The 22,668-nt window shown below is 37.4% G+C and overlaps 1 protein-coding gene and 1 pseudogene across 4 annotated transcripts; one reads left to right on the top strand and one right to left on the bottom strand.

The window, feature by feature from the left end:
* The first annotated feature begins 16,202 nt into the window (after nt 1-16,202).
* Nucleotides 16,203-20,365, top strand: LOC149183454 (sodium/calcium exchanger NCL2-like). 4 transcript variants are annotated; one of them, XR_016257705.1, is made up of 3 exons: nt 16,203-17,158; nt 17,251-17,449; nt 19,078-20,365. XR_016257705.1 is itself a non-coding variant. In XM_089418734.1 (3 exons), exons 1-3 carry the CDS (start codon nt 17,032-17,034, stop codon nt 19,127-19,129), a joined length of 222 nt encoding a protein of 73 aa, XP_089274860.1. In that variant the 5' UTR covers nt 16,204-17,031; the 3' UTR covers nt 19,130-20,365. The 4 variants fall into 4 exon arrangements, 2 of the variants coding, with proteins under 2 accessions (XP_089274860.1, XP_089274861.1); XR_016257706.1 differs by having other exon boundaries at nt 16,204-17,158; nt 17,251-17,334; XM_089418734.1 differs by having other exon boundaries at nt 16,204-17,158; nt 17,292-17,334.
* Nucleotides 20,366-21,349: 984 nt separating this feature from the next.
* Nucleotides 21,350-22,462, bottom strand: LOC149183455 (short-chain type dehydrogenase/reductase pseudogene; annotated as a pseudogene).
* Nucleotides 22,463-22,668: the final 206 nt, after the last annotated feature.

Below are 22,668 nucleotides of genomic sequence, written 5' to 3' on the forward strand. Positions count from 1 at the left end.
ATTTAATCAAAGGTGATCTCTTCAACAACGTTGGTCTCAACAAAATTATGGACAGACTGAAGAGAGTATTACAAGACTTCAACTCATATAAGCTCTACCATATTCTCAGAAACTCCAACAGCGAAGCGGACCGGATGGCGAACATTGGATGCACTCTCAGGAAAGGGAGTTTAATTGTAAATGGGGAGAGCTTCTTCCAAAAACTATGAAATTTTAATATCTCAAAGGCTGTAAAAAAGGAAAACAACCATGTATTAGGGGTCGCTACGGCAAAGACCCACTATCCCTTTTTCAATAAATAAAAACCACAACCGTTTCAGTTAAAAAAAAAAAAAAAAAAAACAACAACAACTATAGTTCAGGAAATATTGCTAGCATTCACCCTAAAAACATTAGATCATTAAATTTCTTACTAAATGTCCTAAAGGTTAGAATAGTGTTTCTTTTGATCTTCTATTTCCTCATGGATATGTGAGTGCCTCAAAAAATTCTTATAATTAATGATTTTTTTTGTTGCCAAGGATTTAGGGCCAACTTGTGTAAAATGTTGATCTGCAAGAACCTTGAGAATCACCAAAGATTTGTAAGCTTTGAGAATCACCAAAGATTTGTAAGCTTTGCAAAATCAAGGACGAGCCAAAGCCCAATTAATTCTGCTTTATTATTAGTTTCAGGACGAGCTAGACTAAGAAGAAAAATGGGATTGTTGTTCAAATGAAATGCAAAGAAGGAAAGTGTGAAGATTTGTAAGTTTTGAGAATCACCAAAGATTTGTAAGCTTTGCAAAATCAAGGACAAGCCAAAGCCCAATTAATTCTGTTTTATTATTAGTTTCAGGATGAGCTAGACTAAGAAGAAAAATGGGATTGTTGTTCAAATGAAATGCAAAGAAGGAAAGTGTGATTGTTGTTCAAGTGAAATACAATCGTGAAAATTCAATCATGTGGAAATTTCACCAACCCTAACTTTGTTAAATGTATTGAGACCAACGATTTTTTCTTAGCATTCTAGCTTGCAAAATTATGACAATAACTTTTTATTTCTTGTTTAATTTTTCTATAGAAATGCATGTAAAAGGCCAAGCTTGCAAAATTACGATAATAAATTCTTGTTTCTCCTACAAAATAATGGGGGAGAGGAGGCTTTGATGTTAGTAAAAGTGGAGGAAGGAGAGGTGCTAGTGAAGGCTTTGATGTTAGTAAAAGTGGAGATTCTTGTTTTGGACTCGTGGGGTTTCCATAATTTGGAAAGTCAACTCTTTTGAACAAGTTTATACGCACCTTCTCTGAGGTATGTTATCTGTTTTAACAACATTTGCATGTTTGTGTATTTATTAATGATACTTGCAGTATAATGCAAACCACTCCAACAATCTATAATATGTCATGTCAATGAATCAAAAGTTGAAAACATAACCTTTCTTTTCTATCCTCCATTACAAAATTTCTTGCAAACTTGAAATAATTGTTTATTTTTCAGCCACAAACAAAGACCTTTTCTCTGTGGTGTACCTGTTTGGTTAGGTGGAATGTTACGTGGAATTACCCTTACTGCAATCTTAGCTTGGGTTCTATAGATCCTTGGACTTATTGAATTTAGTATGGTAAAAGCAATGAGATTGTTCATCGATATTAAGTAGTCCAAGAGAATTCAACTTTGAGAGAGACAAAAGTAACAAATATGCAATTGTCTTGTATAACATAAATATTAGTCAAATTTTAGTTTGCACATTTTGAACCTCCTAAAAACAATTTTTTCCATCTTAGTATGGTTTGTTGACAATTTTTTCCATCTTTGTATGGTTTGCATTCACTGTAAAATTCAAACTTACTCCATGTTGCAAGACCAAGGCCTTTGGCTTTATTCATGCAAGATTGCATTGACCTTGAGGAATGCTCCAACATCATTCCAATAATAATTGTGATTGGCTCTCTTCTTTAGGATGGTGCCCATAATTAGAATGGTCATGATGGATAACTCCATAACCCTAAATGTGATAACAAAACAATGTAGAGTGTGATGGCATAGTTGAATAACTCAACAAAATGGTGTATGGAATTTAATAGTCACTTCAGTCCTTGATGCAACCTACTTATACTATTGATAATCTAGTTTTTCATGAGCAAACTTTTTTATTTTTCCACACTAACAATTTATAATCTTGGATTGAGTTCCCATCTTAAGCTTTACTTATCATCGAAATACTTGTTCAAACCATCGTTTTCTTCTGGATTCTTTTCTACTTATATTATTGATAATCTAGTTTTTCATGAGCAAACCTTTTTATTTTTCCACACTAACAATAATCTTGGATTGAGTTCCCATCTCAAGCTTTACTTATCATTGAAATACTTGTTCAAACCATCGTTTTCTTGTGGATCATTTTCTTTTTGTTGTACATCAAACCATTCTTAGTTATGTGAGTTGTAATACACTTGAAAGTTGAATTTGTACATTATTGGTCTTCACCTACTAATTGACAGAGTGTTGATCTCTCTATCTTTGTGGTGTTTTATTCATTTTCACTATTTTACGCATGATCTTATAGTATTCACTTCTATTTTACAATACAAATGACTATTTCCAAGATAATCACATATACTAATTGACAAAATATTGATCTCCCTATCTTTATGGTGTTTTATTCATTTTCACTATGATTTCATAGTATTCACTTCTATTTTTCAATACAAATGACTATTTTCAAGATGATCACATATAAAGGAATCTTTTGATCCAAATCCTGCACATGTCCAATATTATCAAAAACTACTAGATTTTTACTTTACACATTAGCAATACCGAATGATGTTCACATAATTTGGTATATCCTTTTTTGGGCAACTAAATAAGTTTACTTGGCATTCATTTCCAATTTTCTTGCATATATTTATGTGTTTGCTTACTTTTCCTGTTAATTGGTTTACAAGCACAGGTTGTTCTGCTGCGATTATCTTACTCTTTCTTTAATTGGACAGACTGAGTTAAGAAGTGGAACAGAAGAAAAGGAGCAACAAGAAAAATTGTCTCAGCCGGAGATTTCACTTTTGGGGATAATGTTAATGGGTAATCATCTCCTTATCATGTAATTCTTAATTTTCTTGGCTTTTTCACTGACAAGCATCTTGTTGCTTAACGATTTTATTTTAAATCTAGTACGAAACTCCCGTTCAAATCTTGTTTGTTGACATTTTGCATTCTCCTCCTAAGTTGGCTTTGTAGGGAGATTGTTGATGTTACCAAGGATCACCAATACTCTCCAGGTGTCAAAGTTGTAGAATCTTTCCCCAGGTGATCCTAGCTGCCATATGAGCAGTTGAATAACTTGAATGTTCTACTGTCTCTCACATATCTTTTAATGCTTGTTGTAAGATTATATAATTTTATTAATTTCCAACGAATGACCACAAAAATAGGGTCAATGGGATTGTTGAGTACAAATGTATTAATACAAAGTGGGAGTTCAGAAACAGCTCCTAAATAAAGCAAGAAACAAGAAGTAAGAGAAATAAAGTGGGGCAATGCCCTAATTGAAGATCTAAATAAAACTCTCATATCTGAAAACATACATTGGGAGAGATGAACCCAAAATCTGGAATACAAGGAATGAGAGTAACTGAAGGTCTGCTAGCAACTGTTTTTTTACCATCTGATTCCAAATGGTGGAAATCTAAATAAAACTCTCATATCTGAAAACACAAACTGGGAGAGATGAACCCAAAATTTGGAATGCAAGGAATGAGAATAAGTCAAGGTCCACTAGCAACTGCTTTTCTACCATCTGAGTCCAAATGGTGGAAACTCTGAATAGAATATTGTCTGGAACAAGAGGAATTAGAAGATAATCTGGATCATGTACTCTATTGCTATTTGGACAATGTTGCAGTAGGGAACACCCCCCTCAAAGAGAAAGACACTACCATGCTTCCTTTTAACCAGAGTCTGAGAAAAGAAACTGACAAAACAACAAAATAAAAATAAAATGAATGTTAACCCAATGCACAGGTGGATGAGGATAACCCTGATGAATGTAGTTACAAGAGGTTACTAAACAAGAAAGAAAATGAAACTGAATACAACCACACAAGTAAAAAACTCAAGATTTACGTGGTAAAACCCTGACAAGGTATCAAGGAAACATCCACGGGGCAAGGGATTGGAATTTCTATTCAATCAAAAATGATTCTCCATTACAATAGTTCGGGCATTCATCAATTTTATATGAGCCTCCTCAGTTACATAACTATTGTTTCAGTATAAAACTAACTTGTCAATAACTAATACAATTTTACTCAAATTTACATTAATTAGTTGTCAATTTCCAACAAACTCCACCTTGACAACAATTTTCCTAATCCCTTGCCCATGTCCATTCATCATCTCTTCTGCAAGCCAAGAGAAGCTAAACACCATCGCAACTTCTCTACTGTAACTGGCTTTGTGAATATGTCTGCACAATTCTCCTGTGTCTGGACCTTTTGAAGAGCTACTTTTCCGCCATCAATCACATGTCTCAGAAAATGATACCTTACATCAAGGTGCTTGGTTCTGCTGTGATAAGCAGGATTTGTAGCCAAGTGAATAGCACTCTGACTGTCACAAAGTACATTCATTTTCTCCTGCATCCTTCCAATCTCATCAAGTAGACCCTTTAACCATATTGCTTCTTTACTGGCATCTGAAGCAGCTATATATGCTGCTTCGGTAGTGGACGATGCAACTATTTCTTGAAGCTTTGACATCCAAGTAATTGCTCCACCTGCAAGAGTAAAGGCATAACCTGTAGTAGATCTTCTTTTGTCCAAATCACATGCATAATCAGCATCTACATATCCGCAGACTGATCCTTCACTACCATTAAAGATGATTCAATGGTCACTTGTGCCTCTTAGATATCGAAGCACCCATTTCATTGCTCGCTAATGTTCTTCACCTGGATTTGCCATGAACCTGCTGACAACTCCAACTGCATGTGAAATGTCAGGTCTTGTAGATACCATCGCATACATTAAGTTGCCTACAACATTTGCATATGGTACATGAGACATATACTGCTTTTCTTCATCAGTTCTAGGACTCAAAACCGAAGAAAGCTTAAAATGGGAAGCTAATGGAACATTAACAGGTTTCACGTTGTTCATATAAAACTTTTCAAGTACTTTCTCCACATACTTCTGCTGTGATAACTAAAGCTTACCATTTTTTTGTCTCTGTGTATTTCCATGCCCAAGATATGTTTTTCTGCTCCAAGATCTTTCATATCAAACGTCCTAGAGAGTTGAGCCTTTAACCTATTGATCTCTTCCATGCTTTTGCTTGCAATAAGCATATCGTCAACATACAAAGCTAAGATAATGAATATGCCATTGAAACTCTTGAAGTATACACAATGATCATACTCACTTCTAATAAAGTTCTGGCTCACCATGAAGGAGTCAAAATTATTGTACCATTGTCTGGGAGACTGCCTCAGACCATACAATGATTTCCTGAACTTGAAAACTAATCTTCTGCTTCGACCTTGTACAAAACCTTATGGTTGTTCCATATATAACTCTTCATTCAAATCACCGTGTAGAAAAGTTGTTTTAACATCTAACTATTCTAACTCAAGGTTAAGTAATGCAGTTAGTGCCAACACAGTACGAATAGAAACAATTTTTACAATTGGTGAAAAAATCTCATGAAAGTCAATACCTTCAACTTGAGAATACCCTTTTGCTACCAGTCTCGCCTTATACCTTTCAATACTTCCATCAACTTTCCGTTTCAGTTTGAAGACCCATTTGCATCCAACAACACTTCTCCCTTCATAGAGTTCTACAAGATCCCAGGTATTGTTCTTGGCTAAGGAATCCATTTCTTCTTCCATGGCCGTTTTCAATTTTTCGCTATCCGTATCATCTACTACTTCCTGATAACAAGAAGGTTCCCCATCTTCAGTAATCAAAGCAAAAGATGAAGCAGAATCTTCATACCTTTTGGGAGTTTTTCTTTCCCTTGTAGACCTTCTTAGAGTGACTGGTTGCTGAACTGGTTCAGAAACTTCAACAACTTCCTTTGTATCTTCAACACCTTTTTCTCCAGAAGTCTCTTCTTCCTTTTGACTGTCACCAAAAGGTCTAGCCTCCAACTGAATTTGTTGATTTGGCGATACTTGTTCCTATTCAATTCTTTCAACATTTGATTTTAAAAGAGAAGATTCATCAAATGTTACATCTCTGCTAATGACTATCTTTCGTGACGTAGGATCCCACAACCTGTACCCTTTCACCGCATAGTCATACCCAACAAAGACATAACATTTCGATTTTGGATCTAATTTTGAACGTTGATTTTTAGGAATAAGAGCATAAGCATCACAACCAAATATCCTTAAATGTGAATAATCACAACACTGACCTGACCAAACTTCTTCAGGAATTTTACAATTAATTGCTACTGAAGGTGATCTATTAACTAAATAACAAGCAGTGGATACTGCTTCTGCCCACAACTCCTTTTGTAAGTTAGCATTGCTGATCATGCTTCTGGCTCTTTCCATAAGAGTCTGATTCATACGTTTAGCAACACCATTTTGCTGAGGAGTATAAACAACAGTTTTGTGTCTAACAATTCCTTCATCCTTACAGTATTGTTCAAATTCTATTGAAGTAAATTCACCACCATTGTCAGTTCTTAAACATTTAATTGATTTGTCTGTTCTTTTCTCTAGCATTACTTTAAATTGTTTAAAGATATTGAATACATTAGCTTTCTTTTTCAGCATAAAGACCCAAACTTTACGGGAGAAATCATCAATAAATGTTAAAAAATATAGAGCACCTCCATATGATACAACAGGAGATGGTCCCCACAGATTAGAATGAATATAGTCTAAAATATCTTTACTATTATGATTTCCAGTTTTAAATCTCTGTTTACATTGTTTTCCATACACACAATGTTTACAGAAATCCAACTTCAAAGATTTCAGATCAGGAAGTGATTTACGTTTCATCAGTATCTGAAGACCTTTCTCACTCATGTGACCCAATTGCTGATGCCAAAGGCGAATACCTTCTTCTTCTTTTTCTGACACAATCGCTGCTTCACTGACCTAAATACTTCCTTTGAGTCTGTAAAGATTTCCGACCTTTTCTGCTTTCATAACAACTAGGGCGCCTTTAGAGACTTTCAGCACTCCATGCTGACCTGTAAACTTATAACCATCCAAATCGAACACTCCTAAAGAAATCAATTTTTTCTTCAATTCAGGTACATTTCTAACACTAGTTAATGTTCTAACTATGTTATCGTACATTTTAATCCTGATATTTCCAAACCCAACAGTCTGACATGTTACATTATTACCCATAAACACAGAACTACCATTTACATCTTCATATGAAGTAAACCAATTTTTGTGTGGACACATGTGATGAGAAGCACCAGAGTCTAACAGCCAACTTTCAAAACCCTGAGAGACATTACATACATGTAAAGTTTTATCTATCATACATAATTCTTCTGCAGATAAAACTTCATCTGTCATACCTGAATCAACCTAATTTGCTTCCTTCTTCGGGTTATCAGACTCTTTTCGTCTCCAACAGTCTTTTTTAAGGTCTCCAATTTTGTTGCAGTGCCAACATTTTTCCTTACACTTCTTTCCCTTTGATTTAGATCTGGAAGACCCCCTTGTTTTTCTCCTCTTTCCTTTGACCGTCCTCTAGCTATCATGGCTTTTGGTGCAGTTGTTTCAGTACTGGATTTCCTTCGTACTTCTTCAAACAAGAGAGCTCCCACAACTGATTCAAATTTCAAAGAATTAGCGGTGCTCAAACTGATTGAAGTTACGAAGTGGTCCCATGACTCGGGTAGAGAACACAACAAGGTTATAGCTTTGTCTTCTTCCTGAATTTTAACTTCCATATCTGATAATTGGCATATAAGTGTATTAAAAACATTTAAATGCTCTGCAACTTTTGAACCCTCCTTCATTCGAAGACTGTACAATTGTCTTTTCAAATAAATTCTATTGGTTAACGACTTTGTCATATATAGTTTTTCCAGTTTTTTCCATAAGCTTGAAGTTGTACTCTCTTTAACAATGTTGAAGAGAACTTCATCCGCTAAGCATAACCTGATGGTACTGAGAGCTCGAGCATCCAAGTCCTCCTAGTCCAAATCTTTCATGCTAGAAGGTTTCTTATTTGCCCCGTCCAAAGCTTTGTGCAACCCTTGTTGCACCAACAAATCCCTAACTTTCAGTTTCCAAAGAGCAAAGTTGTTCTGGCCGGTGAATTTCTCCACCTCGAACTTTGCATTCGTCATTTTAGCCATTTCTTTCTAATTTGCTTCTAAACTGTTACTTCTAGGGTTGAATTTCTCCACAATCTGCCTTCAACTAGCAACTAGGGTTTCTTTCTTTTAAAAAAAAAAAAAAACCTAATTTTGTTGCCCCTTTTTTAAACCCTGATTTCTGTCTTCAACTAGGGTTTCTTTCTTTTCAACAAAAAAACTTAATTTTGTTGCCCTTTTTTTAAAAAAAACCCTGATTTATTTCCCAAAATTTCTTTTACACATATTGATTACTTCAAATATACATGAAACAATTCAATTTCCAAAAAAAAAAAAAAAAATTACTTCAAACCCCAAAAAATTTCAAATTCACTAGCATCTCAGCAACAAATTCTTATTTTTGTTGTTGTTTTTTTTTTTTTAAATACCCGGACTTATTTCTGCTGATCGAATTCCTCTGGCGGCAAGCTCTTCGACAAGCCCGCAACGGCCCCTCCTCGAAGGCTCTTCCTCTAGTGGCAAGCTCGACGGCTCTTCCTCTGGCGGCAGGCTCTTCGACAAGCCAGCAATGACGCAACAGCACTCCTCGACAGATCCGTGGCAGGGTCTGGTCCACGTAGAGAGCACTGTGGCTTCCTCGACCAGCACGCAGAGGTCTTCGACGCACAACGGTGCCCTCCTTGACGGCTCTAGTAGCACGCAGCACGCAGAGGTATTCGATGGGTCTCTGGGCCAGCAACACGTAGAGGTATTTGATGAGTCTTTGGGCCAGCAAAAACTCCACGGGCTCTGGCCTCCTCGTCCAACATGCAGAGGTCTTCGACGCACAACAATACCCTCCTTGATGGCTCTAGCAGCACGCAGTACGCAGAGGTATTCGATGGGTGGAAAGCTCTTCAAGCTCTGGTCCACGCACACGCAGAGAGCATTGGCTGGCCTCTTCGTAATGGACAACCTCTTCGTAACACGTAGCAGGTCCATAATGCAGTGTTGCCTTCCTCAATGCACTGCTTGACACAAACCAGTAGTTCTTTCACCAGCGTTCGCCTCCAACTCAACTCAACCTCGCTTTGATACCAATTGTAGTTACAAGAGGTTACTAAACAAGAAAGAAAATGAAACTGAATACAACCACACAAGTAAAAAACTCAAGATTTACGTGGTAAAACCCTGACAGGGTGTCAAGGAAACATCCACAGGGCAAGGGATTAGAATTTCAAGAGTTTCTGAATTAACTTCAATGTCAAAAATTCCAATCACCAAAGCCTAGTATGCCTTCATCCTCCATTCCAGAGTCTATGTTTTCATTGTATGTCTATGGGTCATTAGAGTTAGATCCTTAATCTATGGTTGAATTGGTACAATGTATCATGTTCCTTCTTGGTTTCTGGCTAAGATTGATGGTTAAGTTAACATTTGTCATCCTTCTTTGAATTTCATCTTGTTCTTGTCCAAGCCAATGAGTTCTCTCATAGAGTAGACCCACGAATTGTCCTGAATTTTATATGGATTAGCAATTATACAAAGAAATTACTTGGAAGTTATGATTATGTAGATGAAGGACATTAAAGCCTGTGTCAATTCTCCTGTAGGTACTTAACTCATTTAGTCAGCCATTTCTCACTATAAATACTAAGTAATAAAAACTACTATCTTTCTAAGATGGGTATATATCTTTCTATTCGCAATTGAGGAATTTTTTATATCAAAGTTTGAGCAGAGTCTTATGTTAGCTCAGTCTATTACTTAGTTTTGGTTGAGGCAAGTATCAAATAAAGAGAAATTACGAAGGCAGGGGCCACAAAGAAAGTAGGTGTTGTGCGGCAAGCAATACACCTATTTCTGCAGATAAAGAATTGCATACTCCTATTTCATTTCTAGTTTTTGTTGGAAATTGACAACTAATTATGTAAATTTGGGTAAAATGTATTAGTTATTAACAAATTAGTTTTATACCGAAACATCGGTTATGTAACTGAGGAGGCTCATATAAAATTGATGAATGCCCGAACTATTATAAGAAGAATCATTTTATTGATTCAATAGAGATTCCAATCCCTTGCCCGGTGGATGTTTCCTTGACACTCTGTCAGGGTTTTACCACGTAAATCCTGAGTTATTACTTGTGTGGTTGTATTCACTTATCTTTCGGTTTCATTTCTTTCTTGTTGTGTAACCTCCATTAACTACAAATGGTATCAGAGCATTTGGTTCATTGAGAAAGTCCGATTGAAGGAGATAGCCCATATGAAGCAGTTGTTGATTTAAAGTCGCCAATTGAAGTGTTGGTCAGAGCTGGAAAAAAAGAACGCTTACACAGAATCTGCCAGAGCCGAAAAGGAAAACGAAAGCCGCCAGTTGAAGTGTTGGTCAGAGCTGGAAAGAAAGAATACTTAGACTGAATCTGCCAGAGCCGAAAAGGAAAACGCTGCGTCTCCCTGGTGAAAATTTTTATTTAAAAAAAAAATCTATTTGTGAATTCTGCCATTCGATTGTTGAAGTCTGCCGCTGCCATTCGATCGCTGAAGTCTGCCGCTGGAAAGAAAACGAGAGAAAGTCTGCAGCTGCCAGATCACTGAACCCTCTGCCCTCTGCGTGGACTGGTGAGGAGGCTCTCTGCGTGTAAACTCCAGCCACTGTTGCGCCTGTTGCTGGCTTGTAAACCATGACGAGGAGCCCGTGGAGTGTTCTACGCTGCCACTGCCCTCTGCGTGAAGACCAAACCCTCTGCCCTGCGTGGACCAAGCTGCACACCTATTGCTGGCCACCTGCGTGTTACCATTGCATCAGAGGCTGCGCTGCGTGAACATTACCCGTTAAAGAAATATCATCTTGGAAGGCCAGGTATTTTTTAAAAAATTTATGAATAAATTCAAGGTTTGTTGAAAGATTTCTTTGAATTGAAGAACAAAGATTTTTCCAGATTTCTTTGAATTGAAGAACAAAGATTTTTTCCAGATTTCTTTGAATTGAAGAACAAAGTTTTTTCCAGGAAACTGAAATTAAACAAAAGGGATTTTTTTTTCAAAAAAAAATTGTAGGTTTTCTAAGTCAATTTGGAAAATTTGGGAAAGTAAGATTCTGAATTTTTTATTGGGGAATTTGAAAAAAAAAATTCCGGAAAATTGACTAAGAAAATTAAAAAAAAAAAACTTGGAAAATACTTTGTTGGAAGAAGACAATCCAAGAAATTTTTTTGGAAACCCTAAATGGCCAAGATGTCGAATGCAAAATTCGAGGTGGAGAAATTCACCAGCAAGAGCAATTTTGCTCTTCGGAAACTGAAAGTTAGGGATTTGCTGGTGCAACAAGCGTTGCACAAGGCATTGGACGGGGCAAATAAGAAACCTGCAAGCATGACTGATTCGGACTGGGAGGACTTGGATGCTCGAACTCTCAGTACCATCAAGTTATCCCTGGCGGATGAAGTTCTCTTCAACATTGTTGAAGAGAGTACAGCTTCAGGTTTATGGGAAAATTTGGAAAAACTATATATGACAAAGTCGTTAACCAATAGAATTTATTTGAAAACACAGCTGTACAGTCTTCGAATGAAGGAGGGTTCAAAAGTTGCAGAACATATGAATGTTTTTAATACACTTATATGCCAATTAACAGACATGGAAGTTAAAATTTAGGAAGAAGACAAAGCTATAACCTTGTTGTGTTCTCTGCCCGAATCATGGGATCACTTCGTAACTTCAATCAGCTTGAGCACCGTTGATTCTTTGAAATTTGAATCAGTTGTGGGAGCTGTCTTGTATGAAGAAGTACGAAGGAAATCTAGTACTAAAACCGCTGCATCAGAAGCCATGATAGCTAGAGGACGGTCAAAGGAAAGAGGAGGAAAAACAAGGGGGTCTTCTGGATCTAAATCAAAGCGAAAGAAGTGTAAGGAAAAATGTTGGCACTGCAATAAAATTGGACACCTGAAGAAACACTGTTGGAAACGACAAGAGTCTGATAACTCAAAGAAGGAAGCAAATCAGGTTGATTCAAGTATGATAGACGAAGTTTTATCTGCTAAAGAATTATGTATGATAGATGAAACTTCATGTAATGTCTCTCAGGGTGTTGAAAGTTGGTTGTTAGACTCTGGTGCTTTTCATCACATGTGTCCACACAGAGATTGGTTTACTTCATATGAAAATGTAAATAGTAGTTCTATGTTTATGGGTAATAATGTATCATGTCAGACTGTTGGGATGGGAAATATCATGATTAAAATGTATGATAACACAGTTAGAACATTAACTAGTGTTAGACATGTACCTGATTTGAAGAAAAATTTGATTTCTTTGGGAGTGTTGGATTCAGATGGTTATAAGTTTACAGGTCAGAATGGAGTGCTAAAAGTCTTTAAAGGCGCTCTAGTTGTTATGAAAGCAGAAAAGGTTGGAAATCTTTACAGACTCAAAGGAAGTACTCAGGTCAGTGAAGCAGCGATTGTGTTAGAAAAAGAAGAAGAAGGTACTCGCCTATGGCATCAATGATTGGGTCACATGAGTGAGAAAGGTCTTCAGGTACTGATGAAACGTAAATCACTTCCTGATTTGAAATCCTTGAAGTTGGATTTATGTAAACATTGTGTGTATGGAAAATAGTGTAAACAGAGATTTAAAACTGGGAATCATAATAGTAAAGATATTTTAGACTATATTCATTTTGATCTATGGGGACCATCTCCTGTTGTATCATATGGAGGTGCTCTATATTTTTTAACATTTATTGATGATTTCTCTCGTAAAGTTTGGGTCTTTATGCTAAAAAAGAAAGCTGATGTATTCAATGTCTTTAAACAATTTAAAACAATGGTAGAGAAAAGAACAGGCAAATCAATTAAATGTTTAAGAACTGACAATGGTGGTGAATTCACTTCAATAGAATTTGAACAATACTGTAAGGATGAAGGAATTGTTAGACACAAAACTATTGTTTATACTCCTCAGCAAAATGGTGTCGCTGAACATATGAATCAGACTCTTATGGAAAGAGCCAGAAGCATGATCAGCAACGCTAACTTGCAAAAGGAGTTGTGGGCAGAAGCAGTCTCCACTGCTTGTTATTTAGTTAACAAATCACCTTCAGTAGCGATTAGTTGTAAAATTCCTGAAGAAGTTTGGACAGGTCAGTCTTGTGATTATTCACATTTAAGGATATTTGGCTATGATGCTTATTCTCTTATTCCTAAAAATCAACGTTCAAAATTAGATCCAAAATCGAAATGTTATGTCTTTGTTGGGTATGACTATGCAGTGAAAGGATACAGGTTGTGGGATCCTACATCGCGGAAGATAGTCATTAGTAGAGATGTAACATTTGATGAATCTTCTCTTTTAAAATCAAATGTTGAAAGAATTGAACAGGAACAGGTATCGCCAAATCAACAAATTCAGTTGGAGACTAGACCTTTCGATGACAGTCAAAAGGAAGAAAAGACTTTTGGAGAAAAAGTTGTTGAAGATGCAAAGGAAGCTATTGAAGTTTCTGAACCAATTCAAGTTTCTGAACCAATTCAGCAACCAGTCACTCTAAGAAGGTCTACAAGGGAAAGAAAAACTCCCAAAAGGTATGAAGATTCTACTTCATCTTTTGCTTTCATCACTGAAGATGGGGAACCTTCTTGTTATCAAGAAGCAGTAGATGATACGGATAGCGAAAAATGGAAAACAGCTATGGAAGAAGAAATGGATTCCTTAGCCAAGAACAATACTTGTGATCTTGTAGAACTTCCTGAAGGGAGAAGTGTTGTTGGATGCAAATGGATCTTCAAACTGAAATGGAAAGTTGATGGAAGTATCGAAAGGTATAAGGCGAGACTGGTAGCAAAAGGGTATTCTCAGGTTGAAGGTATTGACTTTCATGAGATTTTTTCACCAGTTGTAAAACTTGTTTCTATTCGTACTGTGTTGGCACTAACTGCATTACTTAACCTTGAGTTAGAACAGTGAGATGTTAAAACAACTTTTCTACATGGTGATTTGAATGAAGAGTTATATATGGAACAATCAGAAGGTTTTGCACAAGATCGCAGCAAAAGATTAGTTTGCAAGCTCAAGAAATCATTGTATGGTCTGAGGCAGTCTCCCAGACAATGGTACAAGAAGTTTGATTCCTTCATGGTGAGGCAGAACTTTATTAGAAGTGAGTATGATCATTGTGTATACTTCAAAAGTTTCAATGACATATTCATTATTTTATCTTTGTATGTTGACGATATGCTTATTTCAAGCAAAAGCATGGAAGAGATCAACAAGTTAAAGGCTCAGCTCTCTAGGATGTTTGATATGAAGGATCTTGGAGCAACAAAACACATCTTGGGCATAGAGATACACAGAGACAGGAAAAATGGTAAGCTTTGGGTATCACAGCGGAAGTATGTGGAGAAAGTACTTGAAAAGTTCTATATGAACAATGTGAAACCTGTTAATGTTCCGTTAGCTTCCCATTTTAAGCTTTCTTCGGTTTTGAGTCCTAGAACTGATGAAGAAAAGCAGTATATGTCTCATGTACCATACGCAAATGTTGTAGGCAACTTAATGTATGCGATGGTATCTACAAGCCCTGACATTTCACATGCAGTTGGAGTTGTCAGCAGGTTCAAGGCAAATCCAAGTGAAGAACATTGGTGAGCAGTGAAATGGGTGCTTCGATATCTAAGAGGCACAAGTGACTATTGCATCGTCTTTAATGGTAGACGCTGATTATGCAGGTGATTTGGACAAAAGAAGATCTACTACAGGTTATGTCTTTACTCTTGCAGGTGGAGCAATTAGTTGGATATCAAAGCTTCAAAAAACAGTGGCGTTGTCCACTACCGAAGCAAAATATATCGCTGCTTCAGATGCCTGTAGAGCAACAATCTGGTTAAAGGGTCTGCTTGATGAGATTGGAAGGATGCAGGAGAAAGTGAATGTACTTTGTGACAATCAAAGTGCTATTCACTTGGCTACAAATCCTGCTTATCACAAATGATCCAAGCATATTGAAGTAAGGTATCATTTTCTGAGACATGCGATCGATGGCGGAAAAGTAGCTCTTCAAAAGGTCCATACGCGAGAGAATTGTGCAGACATATTCACAAAGCCAATTACAGTAGAGAAGCTGCGATGGTGTTTAGCTTCTCTTGGCTTGCAGAAAAGATGATGAATGGGCATGGGCAAGGGATTAGGAAAATTGTTGTCAAGGTGGAGTTTGTTGGAAATTGACAACTAATTATGTAAATTTGGGTAAAATGTATTAGTTATTAACAAGTTAGTTTTATACCGAAACATCAGTTATGTAACTGAGGAGGCTCATATAAAACTGATGAATGCCCGAACTATTGTAAGGAGAATCATTTTATTGATTGAATAGAGATTCCAATCCCTTGCCCCGTGGATGTTTCCTTGACACTCTGTCAGGGTTTTACCACGTAAATCCTGAGTTATTACTTGTGTGGTTGTATTTAGTTATCTTTCAGTTTTATTTCTTTCTTGTTGTGTAACCTCCATTAACTATAGTTTTCAAGAAGAAGAAGAAACAGTGATCTTACCTTATCATACAACAACTTAGTTCTAGAATTAAGTAAATCCAAAAGAAACCCTCTCTAAAACCATTAATTTATAAATACCCCAGAAAACCCATTCTTTATATGCCCCTGTTTCTTTCAAATCCTTAGCTACTAGCCAAACTATTATTGCTGCACTTGGTCAATTTTCCTTTTTGAAGACTAACCTGTTGACATTGTACTGAAACAAGTTTGACCTAAATTACCAGCTGATTCATGAAATTCTCCCAACCTGTTGGGATTGTATTAACAAGATTGACTAAATTGAGTTGAAATTTGCGCAACTGATGCCTTATTCCCCTTGTGAAATTCAAGACTATTGATGACTCTTGATGGCATTTTCATGACCACTACGGCAATCAAAACAATCATCTTCAAAGGGTTGCGTGTCATGATTATAATTACCTTGATACCCTAACTGTGCAATCTAGGCTTTGACGGATTCTGCACTTTCAGATCAACTCGCTGGCTTTTTTTAACTAGGACATCTTTGAAAGAAGCCATGTTTTGAGGTACCATATTTGAAGCTAGAATCTTATCACATGGGATCTCCGTGAAGGAGTCTTTCCCACAATTTGTTGTCGCTGGTGAACGTCCAGCTTCGGACAAAGTAGCACAACTATTGGTGTTAATTTCCCAGGGCTCACTGGGGAGTGCTCAGGAATCTGTTTTGATAATAGCTGACCTGGGTTTTCCTCTGTCTGGCTTACTTCATAAGCAAGTGTGCTCACCTCCAGCTCAGATTCCCCCAAATCCTTGCAGTCACATGGAGTACCCTCATTCTTCTCGACACGGGGGAATCGTGAGGCAAGGGATATGAATGCTGAGCTGCAGAAGACCTAAACTAGCTTTTAGAATTACTTGTCAAATCACAGCTATAATAGTAGACAGTGTTCTCCCTTCTGGAATTTATAGTGGCATCAGAAAAAGAAATTCATAGTTTGGGATGTAATCTATATAAAGCAATGAAGAAGATATTCGTTTACCTTGAAAGATGATCAGAAACATTCTGGGTCAAAAATGCACCGACAACTGAGTCTACAACTGATCCTTTCCAATGAGAGAAACGTCGGTGCCCTGTAGAGAACTACTTGTATGTTTCAGAAATCTCAATAACATATCGATTTCAAGAAAGTAGACGACCATGTTCAACAGCTTTCGGTGGGAACCTGTTTTTAGTGGTTGTCTGTGGATTTTTAATGCTGAAAGCTGCTGAGCTTCTGTCAGATGGGAGTGATATGCTTCTGGCAGTCATCAACCCGGGGATAATTGGTGGCCTGGTGCTTCCCATCCTTGGTGCCTCTCCAGATGCTCTCCTTATTCTTGGTAAGAAACCATTATTTTCTCCAGGTACTTCCAATCCTCTGGAATGTTTTCCAGAAATGGCATTTTAATATTATATTCATAATGGTGTTCAGACTTTCGAGTACAGCTTTGATGAATCCTACAACAATACCAGGTTCAATGGATGATACTCGGCAAAGGCTTCCCCAACCAACATTGTGAGTCTCTTCTTGGTGGAAAAGAGCTGAGAATACAACGCTAGAAATGAGAGAGAATATTGCAACAGCTTTGTGGTCAGCAGTAGCTCATTCAAAGCTTCTAGTAACTTTTAGTGTCAGTAATTTTTTTTTTGGGAAGAAATTCAATTATTTCTACTGAGTTAGGATCTCCCTCCTTTTGCCTAAATCTTGTATTAAATTCATGCATACCAAGTTGTGAAGCACCCGGAACTCCATCTATTCAACACTTAACGATAGAAGTCCAGTTATTTAGAAACAAGGCATTTTTGCTGCCTTTTTTTTTTCTGACAAACAGGTGCTGCAAATTATAGTAATTCACTGATCACTAACCAATATTTTGTTCATTAAAGTGTTTTACATCTGTTAGACAACCAGCCTAGAAGTCATTCCATGGGATTGTATTAGAAGTTTCTTGTCGTCAAGTCAGACATCCTTGTTCTTGCACGCTTATGTATAAATTGTGATTGTATTGGAAGTTTCTTGTCGTCAAGTCAGGCATCCTTGTTCTTGCAAGCTTGTGTATAAATTGATTGAGAGCTAGGAAAGCATTTCTAGTGATCTGGTGTTACTGACACATAATTTCCAGCACATATGGCATATTCATTGAACTGTATGTGATAATGATGAAGCCCATCTCATCCCTGACAAATTTAACCACTCTTTCCAAATCAAGGATCGCTCCCGAGACGTTGGAAACATGGGTTACTGCTACAATTGTTGTCCTAGTGGATAAGAGCCGACCAAGTGAGTCCAAGCTTGAGCTGAAATCCTTATCCACCTTCCAAAACTTGATAGGGAGGTCTCTCTGTTCTGCCAGTTTAACCCATGGACCAGCATTTGCTTCTTGATTAGCCTCATGAACAATCACTTCATCCCCTTCCTTGAGGACATTGAGGTAACAATGGCTGAGATTTTTTAGGGGTTGTGAAGATGAAGACCCAAATGCAACCTCTCCAACTTCATCACCATTCACAAATGTTTTCATGAGTTTATGAGCAGAGTCCACCACCTCTTTTGCTCTCATGGATAGCTCATCCAACCCCTATTTGAACATACATAGATCTCATACAATTAGTCATCGAATCTAACACCACATTGGGGCGCAGGCTTGTGCCAGCATTCTCCAGGTAGATTGGAAAACTTTTGTTTGGATCAAAGTAGAAGTGCTTCCTTAGCCTTTTGTAGACTGCATGCATTTGGCTGTTGGGAACTGCAGAGAGATTTGAAAGATAAATGCTGCCATCTTTGTATGGTTTGCATCCTTTAGGGAAATCACTGTAAAATTTAAACTTACTCCATGGTGCGAGACCCCATGGTGCGAGACCAAGCCTTTTGACTTTAATCATGCAAGGTTGCATTGACTCTCGCATAGGCCCACCCACAAACAACTCACTCCACCTGTTGATGCCATCTTTGTATGGTTTGCATCCTTTGAGGGAAATCACTGTAAAATTTAAACTTACTCCATGGTGCGAGACCAAGCCTTTTGACTTTATTCATGCAAGGTTGCATTGACTCTCGCATAGGCCCACCCACAAACAACTCACTCCACCTGTTGATGTCCTGATATATACTCCATAAAATATATAAGCCTTGTATTTTTGGTAAATGGTAGATTTTCTGTATATTTGTTTTGTGCATTTCCATTAATATAAAGATGTTCTGTAAGCTTTAGCAAAGATATCCACTGAGGGCTGATTATAACAAATAACGATATTTCAGGAAAATTGTGGAGCTTCAAAACCATGGGAATTGTGACCTCTGTATTTGCTAGTAGTTTGCAACTCATTGAGGTTATTTAGATTGTGTGAAAAGAAGGTGCAGGGACAGCGAAGCTCGAAGTTTGCAACTCATCGAGGTTATTTAAATTGTGTGAAAAGAAGGTGCAGTGACAACGAAACTCGATGCCAGCAGATGAAGGAAGATGCTCTTTTGCTCTTTTGCTGAAAACTTTGAAAGGTTTGTCCGTGAACAGAACTTTGCAGAGAGGAACTGTCATGACAGTTCTGTATAATAATAGTTTTTCTCCGGAAAGCTTTGTCCGTGAACAGAACCTTGCAGAGAGGAACTGTCATGACAGTTCTGTAAGTAATAGTTTTTCTTGGACACTGTTATCTTTGATAATGTCTTTGTCAACATCCATACTATTTTAAATGGAGCATGTATAATGTTTATTATTGTCTTTGGTAATGCCATTTCTCTTGATTTATGTCTACATCCATGCTATTTTAAGTGGACCATGTGTATGTCTCACCTTTGTTATAAGTGGAACATGGTTTGGATTCTGGATATGCCATGGAAGGTTAATATGTTTATAAAGTCACTAACAAGAGATGTAATTATTTTTGGTGGTTTAGATTAGGTTTTATAGAAAATGGTAATGATTTTAAGTGATGTATTGATACTTATTTTTTATTAAATTAATAAGTTGGAAATTTTAGATTAAATATTACTTTATACATAATAATATTTTTATATGTTAGGGACATCTTGATTCTTATTAAAGATTTTTCTATGTTAGTGGACATCTTGATTCTTATTAAAGTTGGGTTTCTGGTGTGTTCTATCATGTTGCATGTGATTGTTGCATTTAGTATTTTTTACACTCGTTTATTATGAAGTGTGGCCATATTGTTGGTTGCAAGTAAATGTTTTTGAAGTTTGTTGTTTTTGTGGATAGAATGTGGGAAATATTTAAAATAAGAACTCACTCTTTTGCCACAAAACTTTTCTACAATGGATTAACCTTCCAACTAAATCTTCCCCATCACAAGCAAAACGTCTTTTCTTTCACTTTCATCCATGACTCCTTTGCACATTGGATAAGGCAAAATGTCTCCTCCTCACTACTCCAATTCACTGCGTTCCTTCACTTTTGTCCATGACATGTAATGTTTGAGGACTAAGTAATTGGAAGCTCTCATGCCTTCCAAAGATTCCATTGAAAAAGAAAAAGCAATCTGTCCCATAAGCTATCTTTAGCCAAATTCCATTGAAGAAGAAAAAGCAATCTGTCCCATAAGCGATCTTTAGCTTGGTAGTGGTTAAAATAATTTTCTTCCTTTCTTTTAATATTTACTCCCTTAAGACATTTAACATCCTATATAGTGCCTCTACACATATTCCCAAATCCACAAATTTACTCTATCAACTAGTGTCAATTCATTTCACTAAGCTTATCTTTATCTTAGTAATGGTTAAAATAATTTTCTTCCTTTATTTTGATATCTACTCCCTTAAAACATTCAACATCCTATATCCTATATATTGCCTCAACACATATTCCCAAATCCACAAATTTGCTCTATCAGCTAGTGTCAAGTCATTTCACTACATAGTAGTTACAAGAAAAACTAATCAAAGCATTCAAGCTTTCACCCTCATGGTATGACACGAGGGCAAACATTATTCACCTTAGTACACAACATTCAATGTTACATGAGAGTGGGTATGTGTCATAGGATTATTAATGATAATGTTCAACAATACATGTCCACCTACGTAGCACATTTAAGATTTTATTTGCATGGTATGACATAAATATAAAGGTGAAAATTATCCACCTTACTAACCAACATTCACCGCGTAAGAGTGGATATGCATAATTGGATGATTAATAGTAATAATTTGAGGATGCACATCCACTCTCATACAACATTCAACACTATGTTCAATACTAAATTAACATCTTTTATATTTACCTTTTCAATAAGAAACCTAAGAATTTTATATCTACATTTTTAATAAGAAACCTAAGAATTTTTCCTGAGTAAAAACATTGTTTGAATTCCTATTTACAATAATTTCAGAAAGTGCTACATTGATAGGGAGGGTCTATTGTTAAGAAATGTTTCAACTCATTATTCGCTGGAATCACGGAATAAACGCATATGAACATCTTGTTTAAGAGATCATTAAACACCATATTAGAAGGTAATTCTCTGTACCTTCAACTTTATACTGTCTAATTTAAATAATTTTAAATATGATGATGTAAAATCTATAAAATGAGCGGTAATATTTCAGCCCCATATTAATTGCAGTACACATCATACACCTCTTAAATAGCCAAAGCAGACATTTAATGTATGCTAAATATTTACTTTATCTTATGAACAAAACACCACTTGAAACACAAGAGTGAACACAATCCATTAAAACCCCAAGTGAAGTCTGAAAGCACAGTATAATAATCCAGAAAAAAATAAAATGTGGAGAGACCATCCAGTGCTATGAATTAAACCTGGCCTCCATTGACCCGGACGACCTGAGCATTAACCCATTCTCCTTCATCGCTCGCCAAGAACGCAACCACTGGAGCCACGTCTTCCACCTTCCCCAACCGATCAAACGGGTTGGATTTGGCCACCGCTTCCACCGCCGCCGCGCTCCTCCCGGTAAGGAACATATCAGTGGCAACAGCGCCTGGCGCCACGCAATTTGCAGTAATGTAAGTGCCCCTCAACTCCTGCGCCAGGATTCTCGTCATCATCTCCACCGCCGCCTTGCTGGCCGTGTAGGCGCCGAACCCCGGTTTCGGTAACCCCACCAGGGAGCTGCTTAGGTTGATGATGCGGCCACCGCCACCGCGGACAACCCTGTTAGCAGCTTCTCTGCTACAAAGAAAAGCCCCTTTGCAATTCACTTGGAAAATCCTGTCCCAGTCCTCATCGGAGGTCTGCGCGAGGGAGGAATGGTTTGAGTCGGCCACTCCTGCATTGTTTACCACGATGTGGAGGGTGCCAAACGTTTGCTCAGCCGTGTCGAATAGGTGGGCGACCTGGGAGGGCTCTGCCACATCGGCTTTGCACACAATCGCCCGAACACCGTTACCAGAAGAAGCCGAATTATTGATTTTGGAGGCCACCTCTTCCGCTGCGGCTTGATTGGAGGAGTAATGGACGACCACTTTGGCTCCCTTTTCCGCCAAATTGAGGGCAATTTCCCTACCAATCCCCCTGGAGGCACCTGTTACGATGGCCACTCGTCCTTCCCATGCCATCTTCTTCTACTTTTTCTCCTCCTCCGAGACTTTTGTGTGGGAGGTATATATAGCCAAGCGGTGCGGTCCAGTGGTTTCCGTGTTGGAGTCGATTTTCAGAGCCTATACACCCAATGACATCATTGCTGATTTGAAGAGGCAAAGCTAAAATCATATAAAACTGAATGATATCATCGCTGACGTACAACATATTGGCATTTTAGCGGACCAGCCTTATGAACCACTAGAAAATTTTATCTGAAACATCGGAATGACGTGTTAACAGATTTTAGTTGTCGTTTGGAGAACGGTAAGTTTTAAACTTTTATGGC

This window comes from Pinus tabuliformis, chromosome 3_2 (assembly GCF_031772625.1).
Source record: "Pinus tabuliformis cultivar Carrire ecotype Pingquan chromosome 3_2, CPIR1, whole genome shotgun sequence".
In the NCBI taxonomy this organism is placed as follows: domain Eukaryota; kingdom Viridiplantae; phylum Streptophyta; class Pinopsida; order Pinales; family Pinaceae; genus Pinus; species Pinus tabuliformis.